At 39.9% G+C, this 18590-nt stretch overlaps 1 protein-coding gene and 1 long non-coding RNA gene across 2 annotated transcripts in view; one reads left to right on the plus strand and one right to left on the minus strand.

Moving 5' to 3' along the window:
* The window catches only part of LOC126824141 (uncharacterized), a 20911-nt gene extending 18586 nt beyond the window's left edge, over nucleotides 1-2325 (plus strand). The window contains exons 2-3 of the long non-coding RNA XR_007681498.2: nucleotides 721-906; nucleotides 1872-2325. This is a non-coding gene — a long non-coding RNA (uncharacterized LOC126824141). The remainder of the gene's footprint in view (nucleotides 1-720; nucleotides 907-1871) is intronic.
* Nucleotides 2298-15998, minus strand: LOC126824091 (glycoprotein-N-acetylgalactosamine 3-beta-galactosyltransferase 1). The gene is made up of 4 exons (XM_050553278.2): nucleotides 15531-15998; nucleotides 11520-11598; nucleotides 6451-7103; nucleotides 2298-5047 (listed from the first exon to the last, which is right to left on the minus strand). The coding sequence occupies exons 1-4, from the start codon at nucleotides 15645-15647 to the stop codon at nucleotides 4928-4930; spliced, it is 969 nt and encodes a 322-aa protein (XP_050409235.1). The 5' UTR covers nucleotides 15648-15998; the 3' UTR covers nucleotides 2298-4927.
* Between the last annotated feature and the right edge of the window lie 2592 nt (nucleotides 15999-18590).

Here is an 18590-nt window from a genome sequence, read left to right on the forward strand (position 1 = left end):
TAGTATTCATGAGTTGAAACCTTGACCTGATCTGGTTACGTTGTTTACGGTATTAATGTTACATAATGTTTTTATTTATGTATCAGCTTGATAGACCGGTAAAGCAAGACTTCGACCTCGATTAAATGTGCAGAAAACTGGATTCAACTGTTTTTGTATCTAGGTAGGGCAGTTGCATAGCAACGTACCAAAAGTCTTCCATAATGCGGATCTGGCAGAAAATCGACAATCAATACTATCCAGAACAAAATAACGAATTTAACAATTTGTTTTGTCAAAAATGAATTTTTCACTTAGTGCTGGCTCTCTGTTTATATTTTATATTTGTTCTGCTGCGACTAGGATAATAAAGACGGGCATACGCTATACAGTGTGCTATGAGGGAAATTTTGCTCGAGCAGCGGCACTACGGCCTACTCTTATATCGAATTCCAACTGTCAAGGGATCTTTTACGTGCACGTCAGTGTATACACGGGACCTCGGTTTTTCGTTCCATCCGTCCTGCATCGCTGACAAGGAATATTCCAATGAACTTTCTCGGCCAATACAGGGATCGAACATGTCTTTAATTCAAACACTTTCACCCAAAATATGATTTCTCGCTTATGTTACCATTTCTTATTCTCATTTTCGGAGATCATCTCGATGACCTTATTTTGATATTATTTTCAATTTGTCGACTTTTCAAAATCGATCATGATAGAGTTTTTATATTACAGAGAAATGTACTACACAAGCTTACATTACTTTCTTAAAAGATGGATTTTGTTGGAAAGAATACACCACAAATTATTATTGGTCAACAGCCAAAACCACGTGTGAACAAGATGGCGGAAGGTTGATTACGATGCGGACATGGGAATTTGGTGTGAAGAAATTGCGACTTGTAGATATGAACTTGAGGGGTGGGTAATAGAAAATAAGTTCTTGTTATCGGCCGCTGTAATTCATTCGTGTCTTTCAGCTATAAGAGTTACTATAAGATGACCCGACGTGATCACCAGTAGGAGAAATAGGGATAAGGCCCGGTCACTAAATGTAAGCCATTTTAGGGCCCATTGTTACCTGAAAGCAAAGGATCGTCCACAGACATGATTCACGATGTTATCAATTTAGAACCACCAGAGTACCATCGAGTGGACATTAAACCCCCTCTCTCTTATAGAGCACTTTGTCACAGCCAGGGGGGTTGGGTGGCCGAATGGTTAGCACGCGCGCTGTATCATACGGTCTGTCATTGAGTCAACTGGCGGGGTTTCGATTCCCCGGTTGTACGTGACAAGGAGTAGGGTCGCCTGCCCAACCTCGTGGGTTTTTACTGGGTCCTCCGGTTTCCTCCCACTGCTAAAGACCCCTACGCGCATGCGAATTATTGAAATAAAATTGAACCATATGTTAGTCCCAAAATGACCGAGTTTTTGTCGAGTGGACGTTAAACCCCATCTCTCTCTCTCTCTCTCTCTCTCTCTCTCTCTCCCATTCACAAGAATTTGCTCCCAGCAATGACATCAAATGCCAGGAATTTGACTTAAATTTTCAAAAGTACACGGTACATTATTTATACGTGGTGAAATATTGATCTCGCGTGACGATTTCATCTCTCTCTCTCTCTCTCTCTCTCTCTCTCTCTCTCTCTTTCACAGCCATCTGATGGTCTAGAGAGTTGATTATAGCCTTGTCGTGTGAATAAATGTCTATTTAATAATTTATATAACATTTGAAGCCGATTTATCTCTGACATCATGTATCTGTAATGTTGTTTTATTGTCAAATGGGTTCGATCCATATTTTTTGCTTTTGTTGTGTGTATTTTTTGTTTCTATTTAATCATACATGGAGGTGAGAATCATACATGGTTATTTTTTTTCAGCAACTCAATATTTTATGGGAGGCAATGATCTGGATGTGGAAGGGGTATGGATGTTGGAAACCGGGTCAACCGGATAGCTGGAATAACAACGAAGATTGTTTGGAGCTCCGATATCCATTTCCGAGATTCTTCGATACAAATTGTCTGAAACCCAAGCCATGATAGAACTCTTCTGAAAGAGCATCAACCCTTTTCAGGTCTTGATGTTCGGTAAATTAATTCAGGTTTGACGTGATTTTAGAATTATTATCCAGTCGGATTAATCAAGTTTATATGTCAGATTTAGGCACTCCACAAACAAAACAGAGTGAGACCTGGAGACATTAAAGACTCTATTTGTGATTGTATCGATATGAGAATTCCCTCTAAACTATAATATCGTGAAATTTGGATCTCTATTAGGAATGTCGGTTCGGAAATTGTTCAATTCCCTTCATATATCTTATTTTGGTCTGCGTGCTTCTATGATAATGTTATTTATCACCCAATAATACATTCTACAGTAGATATCGCTTGTGTGATAAATTTCATAATCTACTGCGATATCTCATTAGGAGATATTGCTTAACATGAATTTGATTGGTCAATCAAAAAGGAAGTACTTTTTTGTATTTTAAAAGAACAGTTCATTTTTTATTAAAAGTAACTTCTTTCTTAATAAAAAGGAACTATTTTTATTTAATTGACCTTGATGGAAACACTTGGTCAATATAAAGGACATTGCAATGGTTGAATTGCTGTTAAAAAATTGATGTATCACTACGCCGTAATGTAATCAAGTTCAGTAAAAGTGAAATCTATAGCAAAGAAATATATTTATTTATTTGTGCATGTAAGAAGGGATTGGGTGATAAATAAAATCTCCTAATCGTCTTTTTTGATATCAAAAAATATCAACACTCGTCGATAAAGTAAAGAAAAACTCGACAAAGCCTCGTTTATTTTTTTTTTTACTTTATCGACTTGTTTTGATATTATTTGGGGATCAAAAAAGACGAATAGGAAATTCTCTATATATATACACAGGCTTTTAGGAATAGACGAACTCTTTCCCTTTGATTTCTCAAATCAATATGTAACAATAAATATATAGACCTGCCGAGATTCTTTCTCACTGTTTTAACAAATCAATATTATCCATGACAAAGTTAATAAGCTATTCATGGCTTAAACCAAAATTAACATATCTACATGGATTAATTTTTATATAAACCTATTCATGACGGGGTTGATCAGCTATTCATGTCTTAAACCAAACTTAACATACTTTCATGGATTAATTTCTCTATAAACCTATTTAAATTGTGTTTGGTTAGGCTGGTAGTATGTTCAATTTATATAGTCGTTTAGTCGGGTCGAAATACCGAGGTCCCGTGTACAGATTGGCGTGCAAGTAAAGCAACTGAAATGAAATGGGGTTTAACGTCCTACTGTTCTGCTCCTAACCTGGGCTAATGAAGACGGGCATACGCCATACAGTGTGCTATGAGGAAAATTTTGCCCGGGCAGCGGCGCTATGGGCTACTCTTATATCGAATTCCAACTGCCAAGGGTTCTTTTATGTGCACGCCAATGTGTACACGGGACCTCGGTTTTTCGTCCCATCCGAACGACTAGACAGCTGTCCTTGTCAGGCCCGCCGTCCTGCATCACTGACAAGGGGAAACCACGCCGGAAAATTTGAATGAACTTTCTCGGCCAATGCAGCGATCGAACACCCGACCTCCAGGCTAGCGAGCCAGCGTCTTACCCACTTAACCACGTGATCCCCCAAGTAACGCTAGACAGTTGGAAATCGATATACAAGTTCGTTGTAGTGCCGCTGTCCGGGTAAAATTGCCCTCGTAGCACACTGTATGGTGTATGCACGTCTTAATAAGCCCAGTCGGTGCAGAACACGAGGCCGTTAAACCCCATTTCATTTCATTTCATGTTCAAATTATCATAACTGTCGTACTTTGGTGGATTCGCCCAAGGTGTTCTCGGGTTTCTAACAATAATTATATGCTTCCGGTGCGACCTGGTCTGCAAATCAACAGGAGTCCTATATCTACAGGTAATACTTAATAAACACGATACCTATATCTACAGGTAATACATAATAAACACGATACCTATATCTACAGGTAATACATAATAAACATGATACCTATATCTACAGGTAATACATAATATACACGATACCTATATCTACAAGTAATACATAATAAACATGATACCTATATCTACCGGTAATACATAATATACACGATACCTGTATCTACCGGTAATACATAATAAACATGATACCTATATCTACAGGTAATACATAATTTACACGATACCTGTATCTACCGGTTATACATAATATACACGATACCTGTATCTACAGGTAATACATAATAAACACGATACCTATATCTACCGGTTATACATAATAAACAGGGTACCTATAGTGTCTGTTTAACAGACATATTGAATTACCCTTCATCATATGATCAAGAAATTCGGCGTCAACTGGTGCGTTACTTTGCAAATAAAATGAAATAGGGATATTATAACTAGAACACGATCCAACATTCGTTCTTCAAGTGATCGTACCATATTGGGGATTCCTAAATATAATAAACATTCTGGTGAATATGCTTTCTCCGTCAGAGCATCTAAAATGTGGAACGATCTTCTAAAAATTCTTCGAGAACCCGGCCACTTCCAAGCAGAGTTTATGACTGACTTAAAAAAATATTTATTTCAAAACCAATCTGATTAAAATACAGATCTATATTTCGTTTCGTTTTTTATACTTTCGATGGCCTACACTACATGAAGATCTGACAAGTTATAGCCATAGGTCATGTCAGGGGTCAAAAGACTAATCAGCATTGATGTTACTAGTGGATTACCCACAGTTCCGTGCAAAACACGCCTAAAGCTCGCCGTAACAGACCGTTTCATTGGCTTATCCCTCACACCATTCAGAACACGATTTAAATAACAATTCTTCCAGATCCAAGTGTAGTAAAACAAGTAAAACGAAATTTTGAACTATAAAAACGAAACGAAATAGGATCTGTGTTTTAACCAGATTGTGTTTTAAACAGACCGTATGGTCTAAGATGGTAAACGTAATAATCTAATAAGTACATATCTGACGGTGAAATGTAATGAAAGGAGATGGCATAATCACTCATATTGTTCTGAAAAAAAACACAACAAAAATAAAACATCAATGACAAACATATGAAATGGTAATCCATTAAAAGAGAGAGAGAGAGAGAGAGAGAGAGAGAGGGAGAGAGAGAGAGAGAGAGATGAGGGGGTAAACGCCCACTCTAGCAGCTGTTTTCCTTTCCATAAGCATGTGTTTTTGTTTTACTCTAATTACTCAATGCCATTTGAGAGAGAGAGAGAGAGAGAGAGAGAGAGAGAGAGAGATCATTTCGGGACTAACATATGATAAATTTTATTTCAATAATTAGGCAGGCGACTCTACTCATCGTCACTTCCGACGCTTATTTGCTTCAGTGAGAGACCTTCTCATAAAAGAAAGTCACACGCGTTAACCAACTCGGGCCTGGTCCCGGACCACCGTAATCCATATTTATATAAATCAATCATTTGCTCATAGGCTGTAAAACATATAGCTACCAGAACTCTCACCACCCATCCTGAACTAAAGGGGCCCATACACATTCAATAATTCCGTCAATATTATTGACTCAATATATTGACTCAATATATTGTGGGCTATACTGATGTAAAATATTGTCAATAACCATCATTGCGTCAATATATTGACGGATCAAAACCATTTTGATTTTTATTGATGGTTCATCGATATATTGACGGACGGTCAATTTATTGAATGACAATATTGATCGTGTGTAGAGAATCTGTCAATAATTGCGTCAATATTTTCATTCCATCGTCAACCTTGGAAGAGTAAACATGGCATCCATTTTGAAAAATGACCAAAAAATGATGAAATTATTGATGGAAATATTGAATCGTGTGTGGGCAATTCCTGTCAATATTATTGATTCAATATATTGAGTCAATATATTGTGTCAATAATATTGACGGAATTATTGAACGTGTAGGGGTCCCTTAAAGATACATTATGGGAGATTTTTATAGAGAGTTGGCCATTCTTGCTATAACAGTTCAAAAGTAGATGATGAAAGAAGAATATATTGAAAAATTCAGTCAAATTACTTTTGTCTGAACATAGCTTCACCTTCGCCGATCATTTGATTGACAGGCGTTAACTCCACCTACATATCTCGATTATCAAGTAAAGTTTTCAATGGCATACGGAAACGCTTTACAGCGGCCTCGCTAAGTACACTCTATCATTTAGCCTCGATCTAACTGACGTATTTTCATCAGGTTACCCCTTATTTGATTTAATCAATTAGTGAAATCCTATTTAAATCCGAGCTGTAGCCGAGCCATCCGTGGGTCTACAGAGTTGATTTTGGTCTTGTTGTTTAAAAAAAGATCTAATTTATAATTTCTATAACATCTGAAGCCTAAATTAATCAGATTTAGCTCTTGCATAATGCATGTTTAACATAGAACCCAAAATGGTGGTATTTACCTTGTTAGCGCCATATTTGTCATATTGATAATACCATGAAGGGAAGCCTCTCATTAACATTGTTTTAGTATCGAAGCAATGGAAACGGCTTCTACCTTGGTCGTCATGAGAACTTTCGGTCAGGACATCAAGTTTATCCATACATCTTCCAAAATCGACATCTTCGTAATTTCCTGCCTTTACACAGGATTTGTTGCTGAATTTACCAAATCGTCTCAGGGCTTCTTTACTTAGAACATAACCAGCACCCCCGCTATAATATCCCTGTTTGAGGAATTGATTGAACCAATGTCCATAATATACCGGCAGGCTGGAATTCTTTGTCGATAAAAAATATCGAAGATTTTCCACAATGACGTAAGTGTCGTCATCGGCTTTCATGAACCAATCAGCGTCATTAAAATGGTTGTGATAAATGTACGTGAACGCCATCATTGTTTTTTCGGTAAGATGTTCACGACCCTCAGAAACATTTAATCCAATGGCTGGAAAGTCGTCATCGGTCTTGGAACTGAAGTAAAGGACCTTGTTGCACCTCTTACCCCACGTTTCCTTCACCGCTTTACATTTTTTATATAAAGTTTTTGGTGCCGTCATTATCCAGCATAAAACACGAACTTCCTTTTCCAGTTTCAAAGCTCCATTGGCCCCAACTGAAAAGAAATTAATCAACATAAGGGATACTCGATTGAACGTTCCAGAATTAAATTCTCTCAATTCCGAAAATAGTGTCAATCGAGTGAACAGGAGAATTTCGGAGTACAATCCATGTGCCGACTGCATAAAAAATATCTCAACCAATCATGGCAGCTGAAACATATTTGTTACTTAAAATACGTCACGCTTCTACTCACACCACCTCAGCTGTTGAGGGACTGGCGGTACTGTGACAGGACTGAATTCCGTATCACTTGATTGCAATTCTGTCAATTCGGGACGTTCCGGACTGACAATCATGCACCCCCATTAAGCCATGATCAAGAAGCTTAACATTTCAATGTCCTCAACTGAAAATACAAGAGTTATTTCCCTTTAATGGTCTAATAACTAGATCTATTTAACATGTACACCTGCAGATTCCGTCATAGGTCACGAGATGTAAACTGCGCTAGCACCAACCCTAACCCAAGACCTAACCATTACCCTAACCCACAATCCTCGGCAACAATCAGGTACTCTTACCCAGTGAAATAGCAGGTGAAATAGCCGTGGTCTAATGAGAGAGAGGGAGAGAGAGAGGGAGAGAGAGAGATGGGTTTAACGTCCACTCGACACAAACTAGGTATATTCGTGACTAACATATAGTTTAAATTTATTTCAATGATTCGCTTGCGCGTAGAGGTCTTTAGCAGTGGGAGGAAACCGGGGGACCCGTAGAAAACCCACGAGGATGGACAGGCAACCTACTTCTTGCCACGTACAGCCAGCTGAGTCAATGACAGACTTTATGATACGTGCTAACTATTCGACCATTCGGCCATCCCCCACCGGCAACCCACCTCCCTAATTGCACAATGACGTTAACTTAAAATACAGACAACACCCCCACGTGCATTTCAATAGAGAGCTTCAAATGCACTCCAAGATTAAGAACTAGGCGATTCCCTTTTTGCATGCTACGTCATCAGTTGTCGGGGGCTTCCCCCACGGCGGCAGACGAACTCGTGAAACCGGTTCGAATCCTCTGAATTCATAAGTGAATTCTGTGGTTGTTTAATTCTATTTTAGACAATCTTTTTCATAATTATACCGAAACATATCGCTTTCATATATACCAGCCTTTGCTAGACACTGTTTGACTGATCGAATAAAAGCGAAATGATAGAACGAATCGACACTTTCAAACATTGCACTTTTTTGTCTATTCACGATGAACTAATGAAATCTGAACCGTGAAAGTGCCTCACGTCTTACGCGATCGACGACGACTTCTCATCGTTATCGTTCTCGGAACGCATCTGAATCTCTCTGATGAAATCGTCACGCGAGATCAATATTTCATCAAGTATAAATAATGTACCGTGTACTTTTGAAAATTTAAGTCAAATTCCTGGCATTTGAGGTCATTGCTGGGAGCAAATTCTTGTGAATGAGAGAGAGAGAGAAAGAGAGAGAGAGAGAGGAATGGGGTTTAACGTCCACTCGACACAAACTAGGTATATTCGGGACTAACATATAGTTTAATTTTATTTCAATAATTCGCTTGCGCGTAGAGGTCTTTAGCAGTGGGAGGAAACCGGGGGACCCGTAGAAAACCCACGAGGTTGGACAGGCAACCTACTTCTTGTCACGTACAACCGGGGATTCGAAAGCACGCCAGCTGAGTCAATGACAGACTTTATGATACGTGCTAACTATTCGACCATCCATGGGATTTAACGTCCACTCGACACAGACTAGGTCATTTCGGGACTATGTTTCATAATCAGATCATCTGATGTTAAAGACGCTTCCTGCCAACTTGACACCTGTTCGTTATCGACATGCCTGGAGTCCTTGGTCTATGTGATTATGTAATGATTATGTAAACGTTAACTTGCTGGCATGTTTTATTTAAACTTTCTTTGTCTGATTAGCATGTATCGAATGTTAAACTATATATGATACATTAGCCAGATGTCTAATAAGATTCCTTTGTCTGGAATGGTTTATAAACCCAGATTAACAAACGAAAAGGGCAGAGAGGTCCAGGCAGGACATGAGAGCAGTCGGAGGCTAGGCGACGTCTGGTAGTTAACTCCAGGCCACGCTGGTTTGGAGTTAAGACCGGACAACGGCCAACTAATGTAAGCTAGTTATGGAGCCTTTAAGTTTTGTATATAATATGTTAGAAGAAGCCGAGAATAAAAGTATTTTAAGATGTTAAACTAGTCTTGTCATCCAGAACTTGATATAAAGTACCAATACTGTCACAACTAACATATGGTTTAATTTTATTTCAATAATTCGCTTGCGCGTAGGGGTCTTTATCAGTGGGAGGAAACCGGAGGACCCAGAGAAAACCCACGAGGTTGGACAGGCCGTGTAAATGGGAGGACCAGAAATGGGACAGAATCTACCAGGTTTGTGAGAGTTAGGAGAAGACCAAAACGGAGACGAAGAATGATGGAATCGAACGGTTATTTCAGATAGCGACGCACAATATGTAATCTACTATGCTTTTAATTTTTTGGGACTGGGTATGAGGGGGCGGGAAGCGGGGGCTGTCGCCGGGAAGCCCCCACCCCTCCCCTCACTACACCACTGATAATGTACGATTGAAACGTAAAAAGCCCTATAGCGTCACATCTGTATTTTAAGAAAACGCAACGTTGGTGTAAAGTCAGGTGAAACATAAGTTATGGTCAAAGGAGAGACAGACCGGGGTTTAACGTCCACTCAACACAAATTATGTCATATCGGGACTAACATATGGTTCAATTTTATTTCAAAAATTCGGTTACGCGTAGTTGTCTTTAGCTGTGGGAGAAAACCGGACGACCCGGAAAAAAACTTACGAGGTTAGACAGGTGGCCCTACTCCTTGTCACGTACCAGTGGGTGTATCAAAATCACCGTACTTGATTCCATGATAGACTTTATAATCGAACGCACAGGCGTTATATCGACGACTATAAAGACAAAATAATATTTTAAAATCGAATTCTCTTTTGTCATGCGTAATGCAATTTGAATATTATTATTACATTTTGGAGTATTATTTATGCGCTACGTGTACTTGAAAGGAAATCGTTTTTACCAGATGGCGCACTAGCGGTAATAAAATAGTTTATATAATGAACGCGGTATACGTGTAATGCTAGGTTTCCACGGGGTCACGGTGGCTAGGTGGTTAAGACGCTGGCTCAATAGCCTGGAGGTCGGGTGTTCGATCCCCCTCAGTGGTCGAGAAAGTTCATCCAGATTTTCCGGCGTGGTTCCCCCTTGTCAGTGATGCAGGACAGAGGGCCAGACAAGGACAACGGGCAACTGTCTAGTCGTTTGGACGGGACGAAAAACCGAGGTCCCGTGTACACGCGTGCACGTAAAAGATCCCTTGACAGTTGGAATTCGATATAAGAGTAGGCCGTAGTGCCCTGTCGGGCAAAATTCCCCTCATAGCACGCTGTATGGCGTATGCCCATCTTCATCAGCCCAGTCCGGAGCAGAACAGTAGGATGTTAAACCACATTTTATTTCCCGCTATCACGATTCGTGTTGAAATACGATTGAAATCGTGATTTTAATCGCGGAGTTATCGTGGTGATCCTCTCAGGTCTTGGCATATATTGAGGTCAGTCGTCACAATCTTATTGATTGTATCGAAACGTATCTGAACGTACCAGATCCTGGGCCCTGTTTCTCGAAATCTTAACTAAAGATCAAATCCACATTTTAGTAGATACTTCAATTTTGATTGGCTAAGCACTAAAATCAATATAATATTATCCAATCAAATTACTAAAATGTGGATTTTATCTTAGTTAAAATTTCGTGAAACAGGCCCCTGGACTCAATAGGGACAATCCTACCATAACGCATGTAACAATATTGTCGTTGCGACATTATTTTATTTGGCTTCTTCATTGTCAAAATATTAGCTTTGTTATTAGTTGGTTTAAAACGCAAATTAAATTGTTTATGAAATATTGTAACAATAACAGGACATGGGGTCTAAAGACAAGGAGTGGAGAAATATGATGGCTGAAACAATATCGTTATTTTTACAAATTATTGATTCTAAAGTTCATAACCAGAACCATGGACCTAACCCCAATGTTTACCCTAACCTACAATCTCGCCAACAATCACGTGCTCTAACATCTCAGCGACCTTGACAAAAATTGAGCTGGCCTTAACGAATAGATATAGCCAAAGATTGTCCTAATAAAGGTTTGGTTTAATTCTTTGAGAGGAAGATGCCACATAAATTTATAGAGCTTCGTATCTGATAAAGTTTGGCCTGAATTAAAGTTGAGTTTAATTCTCAGAAGGGATGGGTATCGGGTGCAAGGCAGATGGTGGTTATTGTGTCTAGAACATCCGATAACACTTCTCGTGGTACCTTGAGAGATCTGTGGACTAGCTTACCTATGGCTGTAACAGTTTTATTTTTGTCATCTCTGCTGTTATTAAACTCTGGGCCTCGATATATTGATAGCCATCTTGGCTGAAAAACAAATAAAACATTTCTTGAATAATCTTAATGTGACGCCCATACCGAATCATAAATAAAACGTGTGTTGATTGGGTGTAATGGGTGTGACGCTCCAGCAGAATCAGAAAAAAAAAACATGTAATGGGTGTGACATCCCAGCAGAACCAAAAATCCAACATTTGTTGATTGGGTGTAATGGGTGTGACGCTCCAGCAGAATATAAAAAAAATTTGTTGATTGGGTGTAATGGGTGGGACATCCCAGCAGAACCAAAAAACAAACATTTGTTGATTGTGTGTAATGGGTGTGACGCTCCAGCAGAATAAAAAAAAACATTTGTTGATTGGGTGTAATGGGTGGGACATCCCAGCAGAACCAAAAATCCAACATTTGTTGATTGGGTGTAATGGGTGTGACGCTCCAGCAGAATATAAAAAAAATTTGTTGATTGGGTGTAATGGGTGGGACATCCCAGCAGAACCAAAAAACAAACATTTGTTGATTGTGTGTAATGGGTGTGACGCTCCAGCAGAATAAAAAAAAACATTTGTTGATTGGGTGTAATGGGTGGGACATCCCAGCAGAACCAAAAATCAAACATTTGTTGATTGTGTGTAATGGGTGTGACGCTCCAGCAGAATCAAAAATCAAACATTACAGGAAGGTAATTATCAAATTCCTCCCTTTTTTTCACCCCTTTTTATATATACACAAAGATGTTTAAAATGATTTTCGTTTTTACGACTTTAATTTCATATTGAGTGGCAATATTTCGGATGGAAGTTATTCTAATATTTTGCCGGAATAGACAGACAAAAGTAAAATGGTTATTGTGTTCGTTGTTAGTGAAAGTTTATAAGATGTACAAATGCACCCGTTCCAATATTATTGCCGTCCAGAAGTGGATAATAATAACGAAATAAATCGGACTAGAAGGGGTAAACAACAACCCATTTTATCGTTCGGTAAATTTATGACCCCCATCATATGGACATAAAGGACCAATGTTACACAACTGACAATATTTAGGAAATATCACTTAACACCCTCCATACATAAAATCGATTAGCAATCTTACCAGATGACTCACAGATGGTCGACATTGCACTGGCTTGACACGACTAACAGCCACGCGGAAGTCGATAGTGAAGCCATTAATCATCACAGCTGACCTGAGTTACGCAAGGTCCTTTGTATGGTAAAGCAATCTGTACTGAAAGCTTAACCTGATATTATATGAAGACCCCAGGGGGAAAACTGGCGATATCACGTTTTCTGACTTTTGAGTAAATGGAAATTTCCAGTTTAAAAACTCATTTCTTCAGTTCCAAAGAGTTTTTTTTTAAATATTGCAAGTTTCTATGAAGAATCATGCATTTAGTGAGAACGTTAATTAAGCTGGTGCACACTCCCATAGCATTCCTATGGTGTATTTTGGGCATTTGATTTGACTGACCCTGGTTTGGACATCACCAGTTTTTCCCTTTTATGCCTTTTGAAAAAACCTCTGTAAAGAGTGACATGTCCAGTTGTTCAATACAATATTTATGGAGAAAATCGAAGGGACCAAGGGGTAAAATCAGGGGAAGTAATCGAACAAAAGCATAAATGTGGACATCACCAGTTTTTCCCCTGTGGTCTTCCTATATATAACCAGCTGCAACCTCTGGTCATAATGTAGTCTGAAATATATATAACACTTGTCCGTAGCGGAGTCGTCAACAACTATATGTTCGTTGGGGGCATTAACCCACCCAAGACTGAATACTGACCAATCACTTCACGTGTGGTATCTTGAATTCAAGGCTGGACATCGATCTGGCCCGGTGATATATAAGACCAGATAAAACGTTTGTGTTCAATCCAGGCCAGATAGCCGAGCTGGTTTCAAGACTACTACCAGACAAAGAGAGAGAGAGAGAGAGAGAGAATGGTGTTTAACGTCCACTCGACACAAACTAGGTCATTTCGGGACTAACACGTGGTTCAATTTATTTTAATAATTCGCTAGCGCGTAGGGGTCTTTAGCATTGGGAGGAAACCGGAGAACCCGGAGAAAACCTACGAGGTTGGACAGGCGACCCTACTCCTTGTCACGTACAACCGGGGAATCGAAACCCCGCCAGTTGACTCAATGACAGACCGTATGATACAGCGCTCGACCAGACAAAGAACCTGTATGTATGTTTAAAAGAAGAAATAAAAGTAATATATGAATTTTGAACCCGTGTTGTCGTCAAGAACCTAACATAAAGACCCGATACTGTAACACCATTTTCCAGAATGGGCTTATCTTACGGTATGATGCGAATGTTTTGGGCTCGGTTTTCTTTTTGTGGAGTTATCCCGACTGTCCCTGGGCTAGGGCTGGGGTCTTGTAGACTGACTCTAAAAGCTCCGTGTTAGCCTTTGTGTCCCCATGATGGGCTTCATAAATTTAGCATACTGTAAAAACGGATGAATTGCTGTTTGCCTTCTTATAGGCCGATTTATTATCTCCTTCTGGGCGGTAATAATACTGGACCAGGTGCAGAGAGAGAGAGAGAGAGAGAGAGAGAGAGAGAGTTGGGGTTTTAAGTCCACTCGACAAAAACTAGGTCATTTCGGGACTAACATGGTTCAATTTTATTTCAATAATTCGCTTGTGTGTAGGGGTCTTTGGCAGTGGAAGGAAACTAGAGGACCCGGAGAAAACCCACGAGGTTGGACAGAAAACCCTACTCCTTGTCACGTACAATCGAAACCATTCCATCTGACTTAATGACATACCTTATGATACAGCGCACGTACGCTAACCATTCGGCCATCCAGCCCCCGGCCCGAGCTTGTACAGCGCAGTGGGTGCTTACGGCTGACCCTCGGATCCATTCACTTGATTTGATATTTCTTGCAATGTCTATGCAGTTTGTTGGGTTTGTTTTGCGGGTTGTGCTCCCCCATCCCATCCCCGCTGTACTATTATAGTATATCTAGTGTTCTATTACTGAAATGGGGTTTAACGTCCTACTGTTCTGCTTCGACTAGGCTAATGAAGACGGGCATATGCCATACAGTGTCCTATGAGGTAAATTTTGCCCGGACAGCCGCGCTACGGCCTACTTTTACATGGAATGCGCTCTGCCGAGGGTTCTTTTACGTCCAGGCCAATATATGTACCCGAGACGTCGATTATTCCTTCTATCCGATCGACTTAAAGGGACAATAACACTCTTGCTGGCTTGACAGAAAATAAATAATAGCCTTATTCTAAGTACTAGATGTTTAAGTGTCCTACCTGTTGTGTAAATTATCCATTAAATCCTATCTTACTTGTCCAGAGGGTTCTAAAATATTTTTAAATCCAAGTCACATTTAAAAAGGTTTATGTTAGGCTTTTCAAATCATTTAGTTAACTTTTTCCAATTTTTTAAATTAGGTGTGTTAAGATGAAATTTGTATCACCAATTAATTGGAATATTGTAAAATAGTACAATTTGTTGACCAGAATAAAGATTGGGACATATTATTCAGTTACAACAAGAGTGGTATTGAGCCTTTAAGATGCATACAAGACAGTTAGCTACGAAAATCTGTCACATAAGAAAACATCTTTCACATTTTATTCCAAAAAAGCTTATGACCCCGTCAGAACGGAGTGGCGTCCTTACTGCTGCGACCGTATGGCACAAGGTTGTCGATAAACGTGAACACAACGCGAGAAAATGTCCCAAAAAATTACAAACTTGAAAAGAATCGCCTTCTCACAGCTTTCCATGTCAGGTCGCAGAACCATTGAACATGCTCAAAACAAACTCCGTGACTCGGCGATCATTGACGACCATGAAGACCACAGCCCAATATCTGGCGTTTCCACCATGAGCGATCTTGACGCCCTCTAAGACCATTTTCCGTCGCCGTAGCGGCGCAGTAAGGAAGTAAGTTCGCCACCCGGTCTGACAACTTACCGTTTTAAAGATGAGAATCTTTTCATCCTGCATTCTCTGTGATATGTACATAAATAATACACATATTGCAACACACAATCCAAGAATAACTTTTAAATTTTTCAACGGTAGCAACATTATTTTCTGTAACGTTATCAGACACTTGGTAAGAAATCGAATGGATTTTCTACGAACAAACAATTAATCAAAACCAATCCTTTGCATCATGCTACTTTGTTAATTCCCTTTAAACTTTCCCGTCATTTTATGAACACATAATATTAATACTCAAACTTTGTTCAAATAGTTCACATCCTCTGGGACCTTGGTATAGGATCGTTGTAATAAAAATTGTTCACATCCTCAGGGGCCTTCATGTATTTCTCGCACACAGGATCGTTGTAATAAAAATACCAATGTGTTTTTCTCGATGGCCCAATCTCCAATCACTTCTAAAGATAATACACTGTGGTCTCGGTGCCCATTGTAAAGAGTAAAAAGAAACAGAAGAAAGCCAGATGCTCAAATAGTAAATCTAAAATTGATTTTCGTAAAAGAAGAAAAAAAAACAAAACAACGTAAGCTATTGGTGTTTTCTATACGTGGATAAAGCTATACATATCCGATATTTCATTTTATGAACTGATTATTTGACACAGTAACAGCTTTTTTTTATTATTTCTTCAACTTACGTTTTTAGATATCGACTTCTTACAAGTAAAATATGACAGCTTTTCAAATACTAAAAACCATGTAAAGGTAAAGGGGGTTGGATGGCTGAATGGTTAGCACGTGCGCTCTGTATCATAAAGTCTGTCATTGAGTCTACTGGCGTGGTTTCGAATCCCCGGTTGTACGTGACAAGGAGTAGGGTCGCCTGTCCAACCTCGTGGGTTTTCTCCGGGTCCTCCGGTTTCCTCCCACTGCTAAAGACCCCTACGCGCAAGCGAATTATTGAAATAAAAATAAACCATATGTTAGTCCCAAGATGACATAGTTTGCGTCGAGTGGGCGTTAACACCGCTCTCTCTCTCTCGCTCTCTCTCGCTCTCTCTCCTGTTATATAGTATATGAGTGCGAATTTGTCTGATGTCAGTCAGATACCAGACATAGTATCTGTGTCGTGTAAAGATTTGGTGACTGATGTATAGGACCTAGCTAGTACTGGGAAATGTGAAAATGAAATGAAATGGGGTCAGCTACCACTGGGCTAATGAAAACGGGCATACACCATACAGTGTGCGATGAGGGAAATTATGGCCTACTATTATATCGAATCTGAACTGTCAAGCATCTTTTACGTGTACGCCAATGTATACACGGAACCTCGAATTTTCGTCCTATCCGAACGACTAGATAGCTGTCCTTGTCAGTGGTGCAGGACGGAGGGGCTGTCAAGGGGAAACCACATCGGAAAATGCCGATGAACGTTCTCGGCTAATGCAGGGATCGAACACGCAACCTCCAGACTAGCGAGCCAGCGTCTTACCAACTTAGTCACCGTGGCTCCCCGGAGAAATATGAAAAGGAAGACATTGTAAATATGTAAAATCAGATGAAATAAATTGTTTATTAAAATACAGTAGGACAGCTTGTACATATATATCCACGTAGTATATTGTTGACACAATTATATAGTACTTATAGATAGCAATAACTATATTATATTAAGTTGGACATTTCTGAATCGTTTTACGTCAGAGTGACATCTGTGACATATTAAATATGGACATTAATTGTACCATGTGCTTATTATAACTATCTTTATGCCAATAGATTCCCTGGTTGTACGTGACAAGAAGTAGGGGCGCCCGTCTAACCTCGTGGGTTTTCTCCGGGTCCTCCGGTTTCCTTCCACTGCTAAAGACCCCTACGCGCAAACCAACTATTGAAATAAAATTGGACCATATGTTAGCCCCGAAATGACCTAGTTTGTGTCGAGTGGACGTCCACTCTCAACTAATAGATTTCCCGGTTGTACGTGACAAGGAGTAGGGGCGCCTGTCTAACCTCGTGGGTTTTCTTCGGGTCCTCTGGTTCCTTCCACTGCTAAAGACCTAGTTTGTGTCGAGTGTACACGTTGGTCTGCACGTAAATGAACCTATGACTGTTTGAATTCGATTAAGAGTAGGTTGTAGCGCCGCAAAATGTCCCTCATAGCACACTGCATGGCGTATACCCGGTCATTCATTTCAAGGTGGCATCGAATAAAAAAACTAAAAAAAAATTTTTCAAATTTAAAATCATAGCTGTTAACTTCGGCGTACAAGCTGCCCTACTTAATTTGAATAATTATATCTGAAAAGCACCGGGGAAGTATCTCCGGCCTTTGTTGGCCAGCAATCATTTGCAGAGCCCCGGGGAAGAACGTTCTAAGTCACTTTTTCAACGAACCCCAGTTAATGGCGCTATCTGGTAGCAAATTATATAAGCTTTCTGTGGAACAATCAATTTCAGGTGAAAACCATGATCGCAGTCACATCGAACCAAGGCCCTTCTCTTTATTTGACCTTAATTTGGCTGAAAAGTGGAAGTCAGTTGTTGTACCGGTAATTATGATTCGTATTAAACATCATTTTGAAGTTGTAATTAAACCGACTCGTTGTTCTGTTCGCGTCAAGCATTCTAGTCCAAAAGTCTGTTTTGCCTTCTATGCGAAAAGACAAAAATGTGACTTAGAACGTTCTTCCCCTGGACTCTGATTACGTTAAAAACGCTTTGTTCGATTTTAGGGCTATAGAATCCATTGCGATATTATGACAGTTGAAACCTCTTATAGGACTGTCAGTCCAAAATAAGGGAGCCACGGTGGCTAGGTGGTTAAGACGCTGGCTCGCTAGCCTGGAGGTCGGGTGTTCGATCCTTGCATTGGCCGAGAAAGTTCATCCAGATTTTCCGACGTGGTTTCCCCTTGTCAGTGGTGCGGGGGGGTTGGATGGCTGAATGGTTAGCGTGAGCGCGCTGTATCATAAAGTCTGTCATTGAGTCGACTGGCGTGGTTTCGAATCCCCGGTTGTACGTGGCAAGGAGTAGGGTCGCCTGTCCAACCTCGTGGGTTTTCTCCGGGTCCTCCGGTGTCCT

Source organism: Patella vulgata, chromosome 6, assembly GCF_932274485.2.
Source record: "Patella vulgata chromosome 6, xgPatVulg1.2, whole genome shotgun sequence".
NCBI classification, from domain to species: Eukaryota; Metazoa; Mollusca; class Gastropoda; family Patellidae; genus Patella; species Patella vulgata.

Coding starts and splice junctions, on each gene's coding strand:
- LOC126824091 (XM_050553278.2), bottom strand. CDS start 15,647: ATGTTGCTACCGTTGAAAAATTTAAAAGTTATTCTTGGATTGTGTGTT. Junction 11,599..15,530: donor AGATTCTCATCTTTAAAACG/GTAAGTTGTCAG, acceptor TTTGTTTTTCAG/CCAAGATGGCTATCAATATA. Junction 7,104..11,519: donor TAAAACTGTTACAGCCATAG/GTAAGCTAGTCC, acceptor ATTTCTTTTCAG/TTGGGGCCAATGGAGCTTTG.